The 19,934-nt window shown below is 37.1% G+C and overlaps 1 protein-coding gene across 1 annotated transcript; it reads left to right on the top strand.

The window, feature by feature from the left end:
• Positions 1-1,119: 1,119 nt before the first annotated feature.
• Positions 1,120-19,753, top strand: LOC149946596 (calcium-independent protein kinase C-like). Its single transcript, XM_090170596.1, has 9 exons — positions 1,120-1,647; positions 5,342-5,396; positions 5,473-5,605; positions 5,668-5,699; positions 14,447-14,529; positions 14,785-14,941; positions 15,716-15,840; positions 16,997-17,072; positions 18,631-19,753. Exons 1-9 carry the CDS (start codon positions 1,324-1,326, stop codon positions 18,723-18,725), a joined length of 1,080 nt encoding a protein of 359 aa, XP_090026722.1. The 5' UTR covers positions 1,120-1,323; the 3' UTR covers positions 18,726-19,753.
• Positions 19,754-19,934: the final 181 nt, after the last annotated feature.

Raw genomic sequence — 19,934 nt, 5'->3', positions numbered from 1 at the left:
GATAACATCTTGGTGCAAATGGAAAGATACGCCTGTCTTCTTTACAAAACGAACGCAGATTATTCCTTTGGCTCGTTGGAGTATGTTTGCCAAATCAGGGAAGGAAGGTAGGCAACTTCCTCCAACGTTGGCTACCTTGGTTCCTCACACCAAAATGGCTTATTTCCAATCTCAAATTATCAAGAAATCCGACAACCCTGTGCCAAATTATCCCAGCATAACGGAGTTTGGTTGGAATGAAGCTAAAGGTGTTTTTCACCCACAGCGATGTACTCTATCACCAGCACCAGAAGCCCTTTTAGCTCTACGGAAATGTACTTGTAAGAAGGCTTGTAAAAGCCGATGTGGTTGCTCCAAGAACAATTTTAGTTGTACGGATCTTAGTGCTTGTGACGAATCATGTCAAAATCGAAAAGATGATCGAGATATGGAAGGTGATAATTTTTTCAATTTGAACATTTTGTAATTCATATTTGTTAAAACTTAAAACTTAAAAATTATTTTTCGATTTATGGTATAAGTAAATATTTTTAAATACTGTATTAGTCGATGTATTTAAAACGATGTTTAATTAAGTTAAAAATCTAAACATTCAAAATTTTTGTTATTTTCTTTAATAATAAAATCTAAATAATGAAAATGATAATTTTCTAAATTTGTATAACAATTTTGGAATTTAAAATAAAATAATTAAATGGTTTTCATTCGGTTGTTTAAATAATGTGGAACATAGCTTTTAAGTACTTGTGTGGATATCTGTATAGAAGTTAAAGCAAGCGCTCTACGACACCCAAAATGTCAGCTACAAAAAGTAAATTATTTCCTAAATTCTTTTAGCGAAATATACTTAAATTATACTTAACAGTTTTTGAAGACCAGTCAAAATCGTTAGTTTAAGATGTTGTTAAGCTATTTCACCGAAAAAATAAAACTTGGCTAAATCTGCCAAGTAAAAAACAATTTTCTCCTGACTATTAGGCATATCGTAATTCCACGCCATCCCTCTTCGCTATATCGTTGCGCAATAATTTCGAGATCGCCGCCAGAGAAATTGGTCGAGGCGGGAGGCTGTTTGCCAGGGTAGGTGTAAAGGGGAGGGGGTAGGCCGACAGAAAATTCTTGCTCGCTCTTCAGAAACGCGGATACGGATAGAGATAGCGTGTTTATAAACGCGGATACGGCGATAAAACGAAAACATTTCATTAAAACGATTTCTACGAAGAACGGCATTTTTGAAAATCCGCCTGTTGATCGCCAGTTACTGACGGTGAATTATTGTCATTCGGTTTTCATTTCAAATCGTGACATCGGTGGAAGTACGCGATGCCGACGTTTACGGGAACGCTGAAAGTTAAAATTTGCGAAGCCATTAATCTTCTGGCGTCCGATGAGGAGACGACGCCCGCCCTAGTAGACGCGTACGCTGCAATTGACGTGGATGATATTCGCGTTGATCGTACGTCTACGAAACAAAACTCAGCCAAACCCGTGTGGAACGAACCTTTCACGGCTGAAGTTGCCCAAGGTCGCAATTTAAGATTCACCATCTTCGACGACGCTGGCGATTTCATTGCCAATTGCACCGTGTCCTTTGACGAACTCGCAAAGTTAGCCAAAGAATCTGGTGCCACGGATAATGACGTTTGGGTGAGATAAATTGTCCCCTGCTTTTTTTCCAGATAAAATGTTTAAAAGCCTAGTGTTTTGAGACGGCTATCTTTGGAACTATATGATTGCGAACAGCTGGAGAAGTGTTAGGCTTACGCAAGTAGCATTTGTTTGGACGAAGATACTCGAAACTTGGACTAATTAGGTATAGGTAGACAACATTACGTTTGCGTACTTAAAAAATGCCATACGTTACCAAAAAACACTGAAGGATTTTTTTAATTTATTTTGATTCGCTAATCACCATTCCCTTAAAACGCTCAAGGTCAAAACTCTACCAGAGACCTAATATCTAGACTCTACCGACGAAAAATGCACTTGCGAACAGGCTCGGAAATACGGAATTTTTAAGCGGTCTTTGAGACCACAGTCTTCATTATTTTTCTCGTGGTCCCATGTTTAAATGTTTATTTTTGTATTTATGGCTAGATTAATTATTGAATTGATTGTAGTTTTTTTCTGGGAATAGCTCGGGAAATAGTAAGTAGCTGCGTCTATCGATTAGGGCTAGAAACATGAATTTTTAAAGTGGTTTCATTTAAATTTTTTAGTAGTCCATGTTTTGGAATAAAGAAAGTGGTCCCAAGTAATTCGCGACCGAAAGCTATCGCTACGCCCCACAGTTGGACGAAACGGGGGAAAAAGTGGGCATTTGAGGAAAATTTTAAATCGATGAAAATTTTTTTCTTGGGTATTTTATGATGACTTTATATCGATAGCATACTGTAATACCTGAGATTTCGGTTTGCAAGTCATATTTTATTCTGTGGAGGCCATAGAACCTGTTAAAGTGACTAAACTCGTTAAAAAAACTTGTATATGTTTTGTCATCCTAACTAATTCTTTTATACAAAAACCATAAATTAAAATCAATTACTTCTAGGTTATCTATGTATATTTTTAGTCTCTGTTACTTGACGCATTGATCTAATATTTTCCAATTTCAAAAAAAAAAATTTGCTCTGTCTATGGACATCTAAAATCTTAGTTGCTCTTAAAAAGTGTAAAGATACGAATAATTCTTAGATTTAAAAAAATTATTAAATAATATTATACAAGTAGTCATATTTCTCGATTCTAGTAGTATTCTAGTTTATAAATATCAATAACCCATATCCACCCGGGTCCCTCTGTAGTACAAATAAAATTCTAAAGATAAAGCACTAAATCACAATGTCTGTCAGAAACATTATGAAAAACGTCCAAATACGATTTTCCTTTATCGCGTATCCTGCTTCACCCAACTATAGAAGATTTTGAACTCGATAGAGACTACAAGCGACATTTCTAGAGGCCAGCAAAATATGTAGAAAGATTCAGCGCGTGATTTAATATTTTATTTATCGAAAAACTTAAGCCTAACAACTTCCCTAAAAATAAAATATTTTTTGAAAAATAAGCTTTTAAAGTTCATAATGAATCTTTTCAAGACAAATAGAGATAGATTTATGTTTCTAAGGAGAGAGAACCGTTTGCCGTTGGATTCCAACCTCATAATGGAAGAAATCACAGAGCCATATGGATGACTTGACGGACAAACAAACGTGCGAACTTTAAACCAAGTTACGGGTTTTCTGTAGTAATTTGAAAAGTCGTTGGGTGGCATTATGATTAGATTCTTGGAAAAATCCAAGGAATGGTTAGATAGTGAGTACAACTGGCCAAATTTTATTATACCGGAAAATCTGAAAAGCGCAAGCAACTCAACCGAGAAAAGGAAAGAGTTTCGGGATTGTTCTCTACGCACAAAAAAGAGACGAACTGAAACGTTGAGAGAAGACCATTCAGTTGAAGAACTAACATTAGCAACGCAAATGAAGCTAAGAGCACAGGGTAATTCAAACATCACCAAAATTTTAGAATATTTGCTACATAACCCTTAAATGGGCGTTAGAGGTTCAGTTATTTTGCAATAATTCACACTTGAAGCCCTCTGAAATTTCGAAACAAAAAGCCTTGGCAATGTACATTGCAACAAATTTATCTAAAGCGCAGTACAACTTGATCAGGAAAACTGGTATACAAGAATGCAATAATATTTATCCCTCTTACTATAAAATCAAAAATGCAAAAGAAGAATGTTATCCGTCTAAAAGTAGTATTACTGTTACGGAACGAATTGCCAAAAAATAATTACAGGCTCTACTAGATCACACAATCTCGCGAATTTTACAAGTTGTTAAAGATGATAAGACTGTGGAATTGTCGAATGTAAACTTAAAACTATACTCTAAATGGGGTTGTGATGGGGCTTCTAGTCAATCTCAATATAAACAAGTGGAGTGCGCCATCTAATGAATCGAAACACTTATTGAATGAGCGGAAAAAAAAGATTCAAATGGACTTTAAAACCAAAATGGGATTGACTGTGGATGTTGTTAGACAAGGGTATGGTACATCTAACGCCGTTACACCACCTAGACTCGTTTCGGTCGCGAGTAGCTAAATAGGCCAAGCTTGAAATTCTTAACACCCAAATAACTAGTAAAACCATCCAGCAAGAGAAAACACTAGCTTAATGTTAATTTCCTTTGGCTCAATATTATCCCACTAACACCCCCCCTATACGGAATTTCACAATCGCACATTACAGCTGATTACAGGGTCAGTCATATCAAGAAAATAAATTGTTTGCCTCTGTTAAGTAATATATCGGCCTACAAACCCTCGTTACAACCCCTTAACCGTTTCAGGAAATTAACCCGTGTGCTGAACAAACTATCGGAAATTTTAGATCCGGTGTTACGACATCGTCAGCAACACAAGGCTAATTTTATCTCTTTGCGTTCACTGAATGAGTGAATAAGCCGTGTCCAAACTTCATATGCCTTTTGTAATCTTTTCAATTTATCAACCACTTCTCATCAGGCCAAGTTAATCAAACCGCTTTTTAAAAAATCCATACGTCATAAGCACTTTGATTAACGATTCAATTAATGATACAATTTTTCCAACAGAAAACTTCCTTCTGCAAAAACTGTTCAAATTTATTTAAAGATCCCAAGTTTGGAAACAGCTATTCCTTCGGAACGTTGGATCTTTAAATAACTTTTATTGCGAATTTAAACCGTTTTTTACGTTTCATTATTAACTATTATTGGCCTACTTAAGAAATATTTGATGAGTTAGGTAATACATCTATTTCCAAGAACTAATTTATGTTACAGATAACATTTATTCTTGTAAAACTCCATCTATTGAACGATATCGAAAGTAATGACAATTTTTACAAATACTTAATTTTCCTAATTTCAAACTTAAAGAGAATGTTAAATCTAAAAGAAGTACTTTTTATATTATTTATTGTTATTAATTATAATTACATTGTAATAAAATGAATGAATTGTAAGTAATATGATATATATTAATATTACAAAATGTAACGTATTTTTAAAAATAATATACTTATTATAATGAATTAATACATTTCGCGACCGAAACGAGTCTAGGTGGCGTAACGTCGTGAGCTTCTCCGAGGTAGCACCTATGATATGTTTCAAAATAGTAATTATTCCCTCGATTATTCCTTACTATAAATAAATAAATTATTGTTTATTTGCTAGTAAAGTCATTAGATGACTTGGGCCTAGGGTCGTGCCTAGCTGATTATTATTCATATTATTATTTTTATTATTGGCTTATTTGTTTTTAAATTTTACACCTTGGATTATAGATTGATCTCGAACCAATTGGAAAGATTCATGTAATCATTGAACTTCGTGCGCAAGGTACAGTGAAGTTTTTCTGCTTTATATCCATGTTCATTTACCAGCTTTATTCTGAAGAGCTGTCTACTTTTGGCAGAAAACGCAGACCCGAAGAACAACAGACGGCGAGATAGCACACGCCGAAAAGTTCACCAAATAAACGGCCACAAGTTCATAGCTACTCTCCTACGACAGCCAACATTTTGCTCCCATTGCAGAGGATTCATATGGTAAGGTAAACTCTTTTTTTTGCGACAAATTATGTTTAAAATCATGGTTTACTGGATTTTAGGGGCTTTGGAAAGCAAGGATACCAGTGCCAAGGTAAAGTCAATAATGTATTTATTTATACTTAGGAGTATTGATGACGATGAGCAAAGGTAGCATACCGCAATTAAAATATAAATTGCAGATTTGGGATGTTTAGAATGTAACCTCTTCATTTAATACAGTAGTTCATTAATTTGGAACTCGAAAATTCCTGCTGGCTTTCTATACATAGTTTTCACTAAAGGGGAAAGGCACGTTTTACCCCGCATTTCATCCCCTATTCCCTCCCCCATCTGCAACCTAGCAGATGAACTTTCACTCTAGGCTGGTTTTCTTATGGAAAGCTAATAATAATAATCAGCTAGGCTAATACCCAAGGCACCACCTTAGGCCGAAGTCATTAAGCGACTTTTAAAGCCATTAATTCAGGTGGCCAGCAGGGACCCCAGAGGTCCTATAATTCCTATAAAATCCTATATTTTCAAAAATGTCCTATATTTTTAGCAAAAACCCCCAAAAGTTCTATAAATTCCTATAATTTTTATATTTTGCCCATTTCAAATCCAGCCACTCACAAGTCAGTTAAATTGCTAGATTTAGCTATATTATAAATTCCTATACCAAGTCATTCTAGTTTGTACTTTTGTTATTGTTAACATGATTAGCTACTTGTATATTTTTGTGATAAAATGGTTAAATAGTTTCTTTTTTTTAAGTGAAAATCAAAGATTTATTTCTCTAAACATAGATTTTGTTTTTAAATGCATAAAGTTAGTAAATGAAATAGCATATATAGTCCTATAAAATCCTATAATTTTGTAAAAATAGTCCTATAAAGTTCTATATTTTTAGAAATATAATCCTATTTTTCCTGTAAATAAATTAACATTTCAGTGGGGGTCCTGCGGGGTTACTATGCGTAGGAGGGTGGTGGCAAACCCTTCAAGCCACACGAGCCAACAGCGCCCTACACTCACTATTACCGTTAACCTCAACAAGTTTTTATGGAAGGAAAAACCCAAGAGCTCTGGGGAAAACTCCTTTATCCAATGTGGAGAGAACTTGCAAACTCGTTAGGGTCAATAGTTTTTAAGTTTAATTTTATTATTAACGAAACAATGAAGTCGTGTTCGGTTCTCAAGTGTAAAAATCGGTTCGAACAAGGTTCGGGAGTATCATTTTATTCTTAAAGGAGAAGAAAGTCTTGGATGCAATCTTTACGCCAAAATAGATTATCAAATTCGACTCTCGAAATTCCAAAGTGGGATCGAATTTGTAGCCATAATTTTATATCAGGTAATAAAATTGTACTATTAACGATATTTAAATAAATAATTGAGGCGTTTTGCCTCGTTAAAGCAAACTTAAAATAATTTATTTTAGAAGGTTATTCATAACCCTTGGTGTGTTATAATTACAGGCAAACTTTATCCTTTGGAAGATGAATTTCACACTGATTGGGTTCCTTCCCTGAACTTAGGATACCAATCTGTACAAACTTTAACAACCGATCTATAGAGCGTGCCAAACGAAAGAGAGAATCCGATTGTAATAAATCTATTTCATCTTAAGCGGGAAATAAAAGTGCGTACTTGACGCTAGATGAAGATGATATAAAAGAATGACAGAGAACTTGCCGAAGCTATGGTTATAGGAAAAGGTGATAGAGAATTTGAGCAAGCTTCGGGTATGGAAAATGAAATTGAGAATGAAGTTTCAGTAATTAGAGAAGTAGCCTGTCAGTCAGACGCATCCAGTCAAACTGATTATGTACCAGTTCCGAAGATGTTGGATAATTCTAGCCAAACTAACACAGACAACCATCTTGCCACCTAGGAGCAGCAAACACAAGCAGAACGCATCTAACCTTAAAACGAGCGTTGTCAGACGTCCTATAATTATAGGAAAAATCTATAATTTAAACAGTGTACTATATAGGGCGTTTTTTCTGATTTTTCGATATTGATGACCTATAAATCCTATAATGTGAAAATCTCTTACTGTAAGCTTTAACCGTCGAAGAATTTCTCTGATCGCAAATGCGATGAATAAATGTGTTTTTATTATTTTTATTTTTTTATATAAAAGGTTTTATTTTACCATACGTCAATGGGTTTATTTGAAAGTTAAATTTTACCAAACATCAGTGGTATATCCGATGCAAAATTTAAATTTCCGCCAAATACAATGTGTCCTATAATTTGAACATTAAGTCTATAATTTTTAGTCCTTGGGCCTATAATTTGAATTTGGCTATCTGGCAACGCTGCTTAAAACACGCTAACGCAGTGTTGTGTACAAATTTCATTGGACGAGCCTTTACGATGAGCGTTTTACGGAAAAGGGAAAGACAATTTCCGAATATCCCCGTCCGACAGCAGCAGGCGCTAAAGCGTCTAACCAATGAAAAATGTACGCAAGAAAATGCACGACTTTGGACGGGTTGCGTTCTCCTTGTGTGGGCAGTGCTGTGTTTGTTGCTCCTAGTTGCCATCCTCCACCTGACCACAGTAGCAGTAAGTTTTCGGAACATTATTTTGAGACTTTCCGTTTACAAGGTTTATCAGTTTTTTGGCAATTCCAATGATGGCTGCATAGTTCGGGAATACAGGCGTGTAAGAATTCAGTCGCTTTACGTAACCGCTCTACAAAAGTCCACATTTGAGAATATTCTTTCTATTTGTACACGTCTCGTTGTCCATATGACAAAATCGGAGTATTGAGCTTCACATACGAACATTTGTAGTTAGTAATAGGCGCGATTTGTATCGAGTTTGAATTCACTTGTGACTTAGTTAAATTTCCATGGCGAATATTGTGTTTCAGCAAACTCTTGAATTGTTAGGTCACTTCCGGAACTTCTAATATTCCTGTGCCACAACCCCACAACATTAACAAGACAATAAAGGGTCTGGGGACGCTCCGATAAATGGGTAAGATGGATTAATAATAAATCCACATTGGCGGACAGTAAGATCTTCTTGTTGCTTTTGATTTTCTGCAATGAACGCAGCAACAGCCGCATCTTCATGTTTTTTACCCCAATCTATAGCTTTGGGGAAAAAGCTGATTGATCATTGATTTCGGCAGATTAGTGTGACAAACTGACTTAGCATTGGATGAACTGACTCTTCCAGCTTTCTGGGCGTACCAAATTTTACTCGCACCTTGTGCCCTGGTTAATAATTCAATATTGTCGGATTGGTTTTTTTTTGTGATTTTGATCTTTCAATGTTTCGCAAATCTTAAGGACTTCATTTAACGGCAAATCACTTGCTTCGTTTTGGCACATAATCCTTATTATAGGGGCTAATAAGTGATAAAATAACTGGCTTCGATTTTGACGTAGACAAACAGTTTAAATGTTCGGTAAATTCGTCATTTGTAACTTTCGGTACCATTTTTTTTTCTTCACTGGTTGTCGTAGTTTCAGGATCAACGAGTAAACGTTCTAAATTCTTCTTTCGTTGTTTAGCTGATGAAAAGTTTATCTCTCCAGCTCTTTTAAATGGTGCTTGTTTAAGATGGGGAACTAGCCATTCGTTTAACTTTTCAGTTGACGATTGATTTTTTAAATTCGTTACCCAGCATCAATTATAAACAAAATTTCCCCCACGTGAGATCATGACTCTCCGAACATCGCCGCTTTCTCTAGAAATAATACAGTTGCGTAAGTAATCATTGGCTGGCACGGCTTGCCACAACCCCCCTACGCATTGTAACCCGGCCACCTGAATTAAAGGCTTTAAAAGTCGCTCGATGACTTAGGCCGAAGGTGGTGCCTTGGGTATTAGCCTGGCTGATTATTATTATCATTGTTAGATTTTTAAGAAAGTTTTACCTGTTACAAAAATATTAATGCATTAGCACAAATGACACTATATGCTTTAGATTTTTATGGTACCGTACATTCCTTTCCCAAAACAAGTTTTAAATCATTCTCCAAATTCTTGACTAGAATACCACTTATATTCCCACTTGTCAGAAATGTGTGGGATTCCAGACTTTTATGGTTTTTCATTTCTTCTAACGTGACTGAGTTTGTTGTGTGTAAAATATACATTGTTATATCTGGGAACAGAACCCTTGGCCATTCCGAGGCATCACTTTTGAAATCGTCTATACTTTCCTCATAAGGGTCGAATCCCACAAATTTTCAGATCATTTTTTATAAATACACTTTGTTTCTCTGCTATCAAGCAGATAATCAAAATATAATTTGAAAAATTTCCTTCAAGTTTTCTCACTCATTTTAAATTTAATTAAAGTTTAGCCCTCGGCAACTCCATTAGAAAGCCGTCTTCGAGTGAAAGTTCGTCTGCTATGTTGCAACCAACAAGTACCCGGCAGTACTGTACGGGGGAGTGAAAACTATGTAATACATAGTTTTTACTACAGCATTTGAAAACAAAACAGAAGCTTAGATGCTGTTTCTATTTTCAATCTATTTCGTAATTTACAATACATGAATGACAAATTAGAAAACATTCTTTCAATTGAAGCTGAGCTGGCTGGACAATTTAAAATATGGCTAATTAATTTGGTGAATTCCTTGGGTATAGAACTCCTTTTTGAAACTGCCTCTCACCAAACATTTGGTCTCATATTTTGAATGACATTTGGGGAAAAATAGGAAGGAACAAATGGTTTACTCTTATAGCTTAATATGCAAGAAACTCATTTAAGCTGTTGATCCCACTTAGGGCCTCTTTCTTTTGATTATCATTTCATAGTTCACCATTATACTTGGGATGCATATAAGATAGGCTAATTTATCAGGGTTCATACAAACCTGGAGAACCTCGAAATATCAGTGAAACAGATTCTTTCCAAAAAAATCAGGGAGATATCAGGGAAATTTTAAATATTTTACCAAAACCTGGATAAATCAGGGAAATTCGTTTGAGTCTGGAAGCGCCTCAATAATTATATATAAATTTTTTTGATTAAATGAAAACATACGCTGCTTTAGCACCTGGAAATATCAGGGAAATTAATTTTCCAAATGTTGTATGAACCCTGTTTATGCTGCGGTTTGATTGCATTATTAAATCTCTACGGCACATCCTCTTTCCCATGGACAAGATTGTCATCTTGCCAAGAAGAAAAGGGCATGTATCAGCGATGGTTCCTTCATATCCTTGTAAATTGTCTAATGCTACTGCTACGGGTTTAAGCTGATTCAAAAGGTCTTTCAGTTACCTCTGCAAATTGAAATCTCCAATTTTTCTAACAACGGATGTAATTGAAAGAAAGGTTTTAGCGCTTAGTTGCTACACGATCTGCGTGTACTCTTCCCACAACTTAATGAGTGATTCGTAGAAACGGGCATCTTTGCTCCCCTGTGTTACTTCTTTTTTGATAGCCATTCCAAGAATCCATTCAGACTTCGCGATATTCAAGGGCTGCTCCTTCGAATTTCACGTCAGCCGTTACAATGCCGAATTTAATCCTTTAACAGGGCGAGGGAAAAGGTTCAGAGAGCGAGATGAGCAGCCACTATCATGAGACCCCCCAGAGGGGAAACTAAAAAGAGGGTTTTACCCTTTTTCGATGAAGAGGGCAGCGGGCTGATCCCTAGGCTTTTAGCAGGTTGAAGAAACCCATAGATTTCAAAGTGATGACCAAATTGAACACTTCTCACAATTATTTTTTAAATTTTACTTCAAAAATTAAAATAAAAAAATGAAGTGAAAAAAACCGTAGAAAAAATATTTTTGCTGCCCAGTTTTAAAGGCCTAGGTTTTCTTCTGCCTGTCACCCTGGATATTTACTTGCCCTCAACGCTCCCCTTGCATATACGCTTACCGCAGCACACCTTTTTGGAGAAGGTCCGGCGGCGAAATGCGCCTTTCGAACGCGTCGTTTTCTGCCTGCCAGTTGGTGCCCCGTGGAGATAAAAAAAAAGTCCGCGAGCTAGCCCCTTCTTTTGACCCCCATCTTTTGTCATCGGCCGCTATCGTGTAGATTAGGTAAATTCCCGGAAAATCAACCTTCTCGGGACGAAAAGATAATCCCAAAATTGGCTGAGCGCGTACCAACGCTCACTATATAGTTAAACGTCCAAGGCATTACCTTTACATTCAGGTGAGGGTCGTCCCTCCTTTGCGCGTAAAAAAGAGAACTAGATTTGGGCTATCGCTGTATTATTTCGGTTTTCTAAATATTTGAACTAAAACTAATCAGATGAAATACATAAATTAATAATAAACTTAAAAATATTTTCAATGTTTATCGAATCTATTCAAAACTATTCTTATATCCATTTAGGCGTTAGAAGCCATTATATTTCTCCAAATCTTATCAACATATTCAAATTTTTTATTCATCTACTTTCACACTGGCCGCGTGACTGTTCCAGTCTAAAACTGACAAATTGGTCCTCATCTAAGCGACTCTTGGCGAGAACACCGGCCCGTGACCTTCCCAACGAAAGGCATAATCGAGGGGTGGAAAACTCGAAAATCCCAAAAAGGGATTATCTCGCCTTCCACCTTCGTCTAGTTTATCAGAGAGGGTTTCTAAAAGCTGACCTACCGAGAGGGAGCTCTCAAGCAATATTTAATGAGTCCTAAATTTATTCACAGAATATTTACTTTATAACAACATTTGGTAAGCCGAATAATGCACCGATAAACTTAATTATCGCGTCAGTCCTTATTTCTAAAATATTATTCATCTGACAGTTAAATGGAAGCGTAGTTTCTAATTAAACTAATAAAATTTCAAAATTTTACTTGTCTATGCTATCCCATTTACGCCGAATCCGATTTTGAAAATTTCAAACCGTTTATTCTGTATACCAATATTCCATATCTTGGCTTTATTTATTCTTACAAATCTGGTTCTCTTTTTTACGCGCGAAGGAGGGACGACCCTCACCTGAATGTAAAGGTAACGCCTTGGACGTTTAACTATATAGTGAGCGTTGGTACGCGCTCAGCCAATTTTGGGATTATCTTTTCGTCCCGAGAAGTTTGATTTTCCGGGAATTTACCTAATCTACACGATAGCGGCCGATGACAAAAGATGGGGGTCAAAAGAAGGGGCTAACTCGCGGACTTTTTTTTTCTCTCCACGGGGCACCAATTGGCAGGCAGAAAACGACGCGTTCGAAAGGCGCATTTCGCCGCCGGACCTTCTCCAAAAAGGTGTGCTGCGGTAAGCGTATATGGAAGGGGAGCGTTGAGGGCAAGTAAATATCCAGGGTGACAGGCAGAAGAAAACCTAGGCCTTTAACCAGGAAAAAAATTGCCGACCCTGGGGTAGAGTGGTTAGCGCGGTCGCCTCGAGGCCTTTCGCAGCAAGAGCAAGTTCAAGTTCGTTTATTGTTTATCATTTGATTTTACATTGTTAGGAGTTGCAAGGGCCAAGTCAACAGTGACTTATAGCAGCCGGGTTCGATCCCAACTTGTGGCACTGGGTGAAAACTCAGAACTACTACTCATGCGTTGAGTTTGCAAGCTCTCTCCGCACTGGTTTAAGGGGTTTCCCCCGAGCTCTTCGGTTTCACCTTCCATAAAAACTGGTTGAGGTTAACTGTAATAGTGAGTGTAGGGAGCTGTTGGCTTGCGTGGCATGAAGGGCTTTCCACCACCCTCCTATGCACCCGGCCACCCGTTTAAAAGGCATTATAAGTCGCTAGATGACTTGGGCCAAAGGTGGTGCCTTGGGTATTAGTAGCTGGTTAGCTGATTATAATCAAACCATTCCGGTATGTCATTGGCTGCCTAAAACTGACGTCTTCCGACGCTATTGAAGCTCACACCGGTGACCAGTGGCGTAACTAGGAACTGCGCCCCCCCCGCGAAAAACGACTCGGAGCCCTTTTAAATAGCATCGAGTTTAATCATAAACGTTTGGGGGCCCCCTAGTTCTCGCCCCCCCCCCGGGATCTGCGCGGGTGCTATTTACGCCAATGCCGGTGACATATTTCCTTGTCAGGAGTAAATTCGACCATGATCGTCTCAACATGGTAATTCTCCTTAAAGGGGAACGGTCAAGCTTTAACCAGTTAGATAGCCCTATAGCCCGTTTAAAACTAAAATGTATGGCGAAAACCGCATAAAAAAATATTAAGTGGTTAATTTTTAATAAAATAAAGAAATTTCGGAAATTAAAAAGAGCGCGTGTCCGCAGCGATACCTGGACCTGGTGAGGAATCGGTGAGACAGAAAGACATCATAAAAGCGCGCGCTGCTGAAGGCGCTAAAAATTTGTTTTGCACGCGCGGCGCCTAAATTGCGCGATTTTAAAAGTTAGGATAGTTCGCAAATCGCTCACTAAGGTGCTGTGGCGCTGGCGAGACACCTTAAGATGGCGGCAAAAATTCAAACCTAAATACTTGGCTTTATTTTGCGTTTCAACTTTTTAGGCCAAAAACAATTTTTTCAAGACAAAATAAAGTACGTGTAAGCATATTGAACGTCTTGTTGATCTTTTGATATGCAAATAAGGCAATATTTGGAAAAGCTTGGCCGTTCCCCTTTAAGTATAGATAAAAACATTCTTGGTATAGTCCAGAAGCAAAAATGTATTTATTTGTACTAAGAATGAATTTGTTGGTACGATCCGCTGGCATCATGATCTAGTTTTCCCAGTCAGGAACCGGCGTGTGTTTAAAATTTTGGGAGCCATTGCGATACGTACAGGGCTGATTCCATTAGCTTTAACAGGAAGGAGCATACTGGCAAACCGTGAGTTGGATTGCTAAGAACGCTAAAAACAACGTCATTCTTGCCAGTGCTATAAGTTTCAGTTTTTCTGAATTTGTTTTTAATCCATCTTAATTTTATTTTCAGACTGCTCGTGCGTGGTTCACAAAAGGTGTCACGAGTTTGTCGTCACAAAATGCGCTCGCATGAAGGATGGTACTGAGCAGGAGGTACTTATTATCAAGCATGAATTAACATTAACTGAGAATATAAGTACCGCACCACGCTTATCAGTCCCATTGCTCGCCTTGTTGTTGGAGCCTATCGTCCGGAAATCACGAAAGCAGAGGCTATAATTGCGTCTGCATATTCTTAGCTAACGTTAATTCATTATTGTTTTATATTATTATACATACATGTATATTATAGTTTAATATGCTTATTATTATCAATATAAATGTGTTAATGTCTTTATTTATTCGCAGGTACCGCCTTATTGCGCTGTTTTGCCGCTGACAGCGGGCAGGTTCAACATCAATGTTCCGCATCGGTTGGAGGCTCACCACTACACGAGGCCTACTTTCTGCGACCATTGCGGTACTATGCTCTATGGTCTTTACCGCCAAGGTCTACAATGTGATGGTTCGTTACTTAACAAGTTTCGTCATATGTTTCCTAGGGAAGGAATTATTTTAAAGTGTCATTAAATCATATAAATCACGGTTTCATTGTTTAGTCAAGACTTAATCATTTCAATAGTTGTTTAATCATTTTGAAAGAACGGTTTAGTCCCACTTTAAGCCTTTCAATCGCGGCTTAAGTCTTTCAGTTACAGCTTAAGCCTTTCAGTTACAGCTTAAGCCTTTAGGTCGCAACTTAAGCGTTTCACTCGCGCTTTAAGCGTTTCTGTCCCTATTTTATCCTGCATAAATCGCAATAGGCCTTTCTATAAAGTAACATTGGCCTTCTGGTTTAGATGTATCGGGCGCGTCACTCGTGACGTAGAAGTTACGTTTCACTATGATAGCCAATAGACGCTAGCATAATCCATATTTATGTCTTATTCAACTTGTTAAAAAGTTCCACGCGCGTCTTGATATTTTAGCGTAAATGGGCTAGAGCTATTTCGCGCGTGCTCCCTGAAATGAAAAAAAAATGCGCGAGCCTTTTACGCTCAAATATTAAAGCGCGCGTGGAACATTTTAACAAGTTGAACAAGACATGAATTAAAATTCGACGAGTCGCCCTTCAAAACGTATTTCGCGACGAAGGCGATATATTAAAACATGTTCGGCAAGCGTAGGGACTTTATTGAAAGGTATATTAATATTTTTCAATGTTTTGAGATTGTCCATGCTGTCTCTTTACTCGATTTTTACAATTTTCCGTTAACCCGAATTCATTTTTTTTTTTCAGCGTGCAACATGAATGCGCACAAAAGATGCAAAAACAACGTCGCCAATAGCTGCGGCATTAATTCTAAGCAAATGGCGGAAATTCTCAGTGATATGACCGGAAATACACTTTCTGCCAGAAAAAAGGTAGTAATTTCTCTTGTAAATGATACAAAGTACGGCAAAATTTAACTACAGCGGCCTCATGTTTTTTTTTGTTGACGCGTAGATTACGAAGTTATTTTTTTTGGGCCGCTAGTGATAATTTTTTTAATTAACTTAATTTTAAAAAAGTAGTAATTTTTGGGGATTAGTAACGTTTTTCTGAAAAATAGTTGCGTCGTGTATCCGCCGACATCACATTTTTGGCGGTCCCCAGCCCCATTCTGATAATTCACGGTGGGTCATCTGGAATCGTACCTAGTGGAATCGTAATTTGTTAAATCGTATCAACTGAAATAGTAATAAAAATGAAAACACTGTTGAAGCATTTAATATACAGGAATTTACAAAAATTTAAAATTCCCCGTATTGGCGCCTGATGAACTTTAAAATTCCCCGTATTGGCGTCTGACGGCGCCGTGCACTCACTTCGCTCGAGTGCCGGGGGCGCGCGACGCCTTTCAACCCCATACTAAAAAAAAGCTATGGGCCATCTATAACGCGACTTAGAGGACAGTACCAAGCCTTACGCATCAAGTATATAATTTTAAATTATCTAATGAATAACCACAAAAAACGTTAAAAGGCCAAAAAAGTGCAAAATTTTAAATTAAATTAAAAACTGAAATAAGCGTTTGCGGCCAAAAAATACAAAACACCTAAAAAATTCCCAAAATTAACAAAACTTTTAATTTATTTTATAAACTACCGGAATATCACGTGGAAATTATTAGGACTGAAAAACACGTGGTGTCGGAAACCGAAACTGTGGTGTCGGCGAACACACGACGAAAATAAGTACAACAAAAAACGTGAAAATTACCAAAAATGAGCAATTGTTTTAATTAAATTAAAAATTAAATAAGTATTTGCGGCCAAAATAAAAAATACCCTCGCTATCTACGTGACAAGGTCTATCAGGCGCATGCAAAATAAATATAAAAAATCAATGAGGCCGCTGTAGTTAACTTCACCGGCCTGGTTGTTGTTTTGTGGGCCGCTGTAGTGCTTAAGGCGGAGCAGCGGGGTACAAATACATAGACTTATGTAGTTAACTTCACCCCAAAGGACTTGTTGGGTAGTCCTCCCTGGCTTGACCACTCTTTCTCTTTTTTAATATATTTTTTTATTAAAACTTCAGACTTCGTTTGGCGAATCTCCCAACAAAATTAGTCAGCCAGCATCTGCCACTGCACGCACAGATAACGACAATGCAGGCAAGTTGTTTTTGCGTTTCTTGAAGTCACTTTGGCCATGGACGAATTACTGAAGGACACTTCTCGGCCGCTTTTCATTTCCCGCTTACGTTACGTAGCAACTAGAGATGGGGTTAATTCGCGATTCTCTCAGAAGGGCGCGCTGACTTCGACTTCAGGAGCAAATAAAACGTCACGTGACCACCGAATCTCCACTTGTATTTGAAACAAGCCAGCGTGCGATTTTTATTAATTTAAATTAGGTTTGATTTAGGTTAATGTTTGGTAAAATTTATATTAAGGTTTGGTTTTGGTTATGGCTAATTTTATTTTAAGTTTCACTTTAGGCGAAGTTTCACTTTAGGCGAAGGTTCACTTTTAGGCGAAGGTTCACTTTTAGGCGAAGGTTCACTTTTAGGCGAAGGTTCACTTTTAGGCGAAGGTTCACTTTTAGGCGAAGGTTCACTTTTAGGCGAAGGTTCACTTTTAGGCGAAGGTTCACTTTTAGGCGAAGGTTCACTTTTAGGCGAAGGTTCACTTTTAGGCGAAGGTTCACTTTTAGGCGAAGGTTCACTTTTAGGCGAAGGTTCACTTTTAGGCGAAGGTTCACTTTTAGGCGAAGGTTCACTTTTAGGCGAAGGTTCACTTTTAGGCGAAGGTTCACTTTTAGGCGAAGGTTCACTTTTAGGCGAAGGTTCACTTTTAGGCGAAGGTTCACTTTTAGGCGAAGGTTCACTTTTAGGCGAAGGTTCACTTTTAGGCGAAGGTTCACTTTTAGGCGAAGGTTCACTTTTAGGCGAAGGTTCACTTTTAGGCGAAGTTTCACTTTTAGGCGAAGGTTCACTTTTAGGCGAAGGTTCACTTTTAGGCGAAGGTTCACTTTTAGGCGAAGGTTCACTTTTAGGCGAAGGTTAGGTTACTTTATGTATTCCAAGATCTTTCGTTTGAAAATTACTTTGGGTTGCTAGACAATTTTTGACCAATGAAAATTGTTAACCGTTGAAACGTTTAGTCACACTCTTTAAGGGATCTAACAATTTTATCTCTGTTTACATTCTATTCTCGTACGAGTCTAAAAGAAATTAGGTAGATGGATGGTAAGATTTTATTGAATTGGAATTATATATTTTAGTCATTTTCTAATTTTTTACATTATAAAAATATTTATCTTTTTGTTAAAAGTTGAAAGTTCTCTTAAGTTTTTTTTTTTTATAAGCGGAGGTTTTTGATGAATTGGTCTGGTGATTGTTGGTGGTTTACGAAACCTTATTTCAAAAGAGCGCGTAACTTTAATATTTTGAAAGTATGTTATTGTTTTGCGTATGTCGAACATTCCGTTCCAAAAATAATGAATTGAGTTAATTTATAATGATTATTTAAAATTTTCTGACATTAAACTCTGAAGTTTAAACTGTACAAAATTATATTTGTCTTTTTTAGGCATGTATTATTTATTTTGTATGTTTCGTTTATCGTGTTTAGAGACATCTGATAAAGGTTGTTGATGGTGGCATGTGATTGTTTTTACCGCTTCCTGTTTTAAATTTTATTTAACCAGAAGCTTAATTTTTAATATCAGGTCAATTGCCAGTTGAAACCACTGCTGATGAACTGGGACAGCTCTCTCTGTGCGTTTCTTCGGGAGGTACTGATTCTGGACTGAGACGTGACTGAACTGGAGAACTCGTGACCACGCTTACGTTTTAGAAGCCGAAAATTAATCAATTTTAAAGAGAAATTCAAAAAAATCTGTAAAAATGAAAGCAAAAGTTGGAAAAATCGACGTGGGTTTGACCAAAAACTGGATTTATACTTCGGGAGAATGACTATGTTGAAATAATTTTTAGCGTTGCTCTCAATCCCCCTCAGACTCTACCATTAAGCTCGTTTTTCCCAATAATAGTAAAATCAGTCATTGGTCAGTGGCGTAGCTAGTATTAGTCACACCCGGGGTGGATATCATGGTGTGCTAGTTTTTATTTTTTCACGGTCGGGTATCACCCCCAAATCACGCCCAAACGTGTGGCACCCGGGGCGGACCGCCACCACCGCCCCCCTTAGCTACGCCACTGCATTGGTTCCCTAAAGCTGATTTGTCTCGACGCCATTGAAGCACAACTCTGTGCTGGAGGGAATTAAGCCATGATGGCCCTGGATCGCCTTCCAATAGTCATGATCCTCCCCAAGTATAAATAAATACATTCTTGGTCTGACTAAAAATAATAATTTAGAGCAAATAGAGTAAATGATACACAACTACAATAGGCAACATTTATTCTATTCCTTCTAGATGTTTAAGTGTTTGTTACTACATTTGGCCATTGCCGAAATATAAGGCGTACATCTTTTATCTATAGGAAAAGGTTTGGGGGACGTTCTGTGACTTCACAGTGTCATTACTCAATAGTTAATTTTGAAAGTTTAAAATTTTTTAAGTTTATATTAACTCGAAATACTATGAATTAATATTTAACTACAAAATGGTCTAAAATTGATCTGATTAATGCTGTTGTTACAGTGTACGCAATGTAGGAATTTTGTATTCCATTTTTTGTTCCAGTGGTTCGTGTGTTGCTTTTGTATTTACTTCATTCTACACTTTAAATATTACCATTATGAAAACTTTAATTTTTATTTCGATACGAAATATAATTGTTAAAATGTATTAAACAAATAAACAATTAAAACGTAATGCCATATAATTAATTGGCCTTTTTTCGGTTTATTCTAACGATTTTCATTATAATTTCTATATTTTCCATTATTATATAATTTTGGATCCGTTTGACTTTTAAATTTCGATTCTTTTTATTACTTCTGTCCCATTGTGTGAAAGTTTAAGCTCTGTCAGTTAAATAGGGGGCGCTACATCCCCCCTTTCCG

The sequence above is a fragment of the Leiobunum rupestre genome, chromosome 4 (genome assembly GCF_980474605.1).
Source record: "Leiobunum rupestre chromosome 4, qqLeiRupe1.1.hap1, whole genome shotgun sequence".
NCBI classification, from domain to species: domain Eukaryota; kingdom Metazoa; phylum Arthropoda; class Arachnida; order Opiliones; family Sclerosomatidae; genus Leiobunum; species Leiobunum rupestre.
The sequence above is the reverse complement of the archived record's forward strand: the minus strand, read 5'-3'. Positions and strand labels throughout refer to the sequence as shown.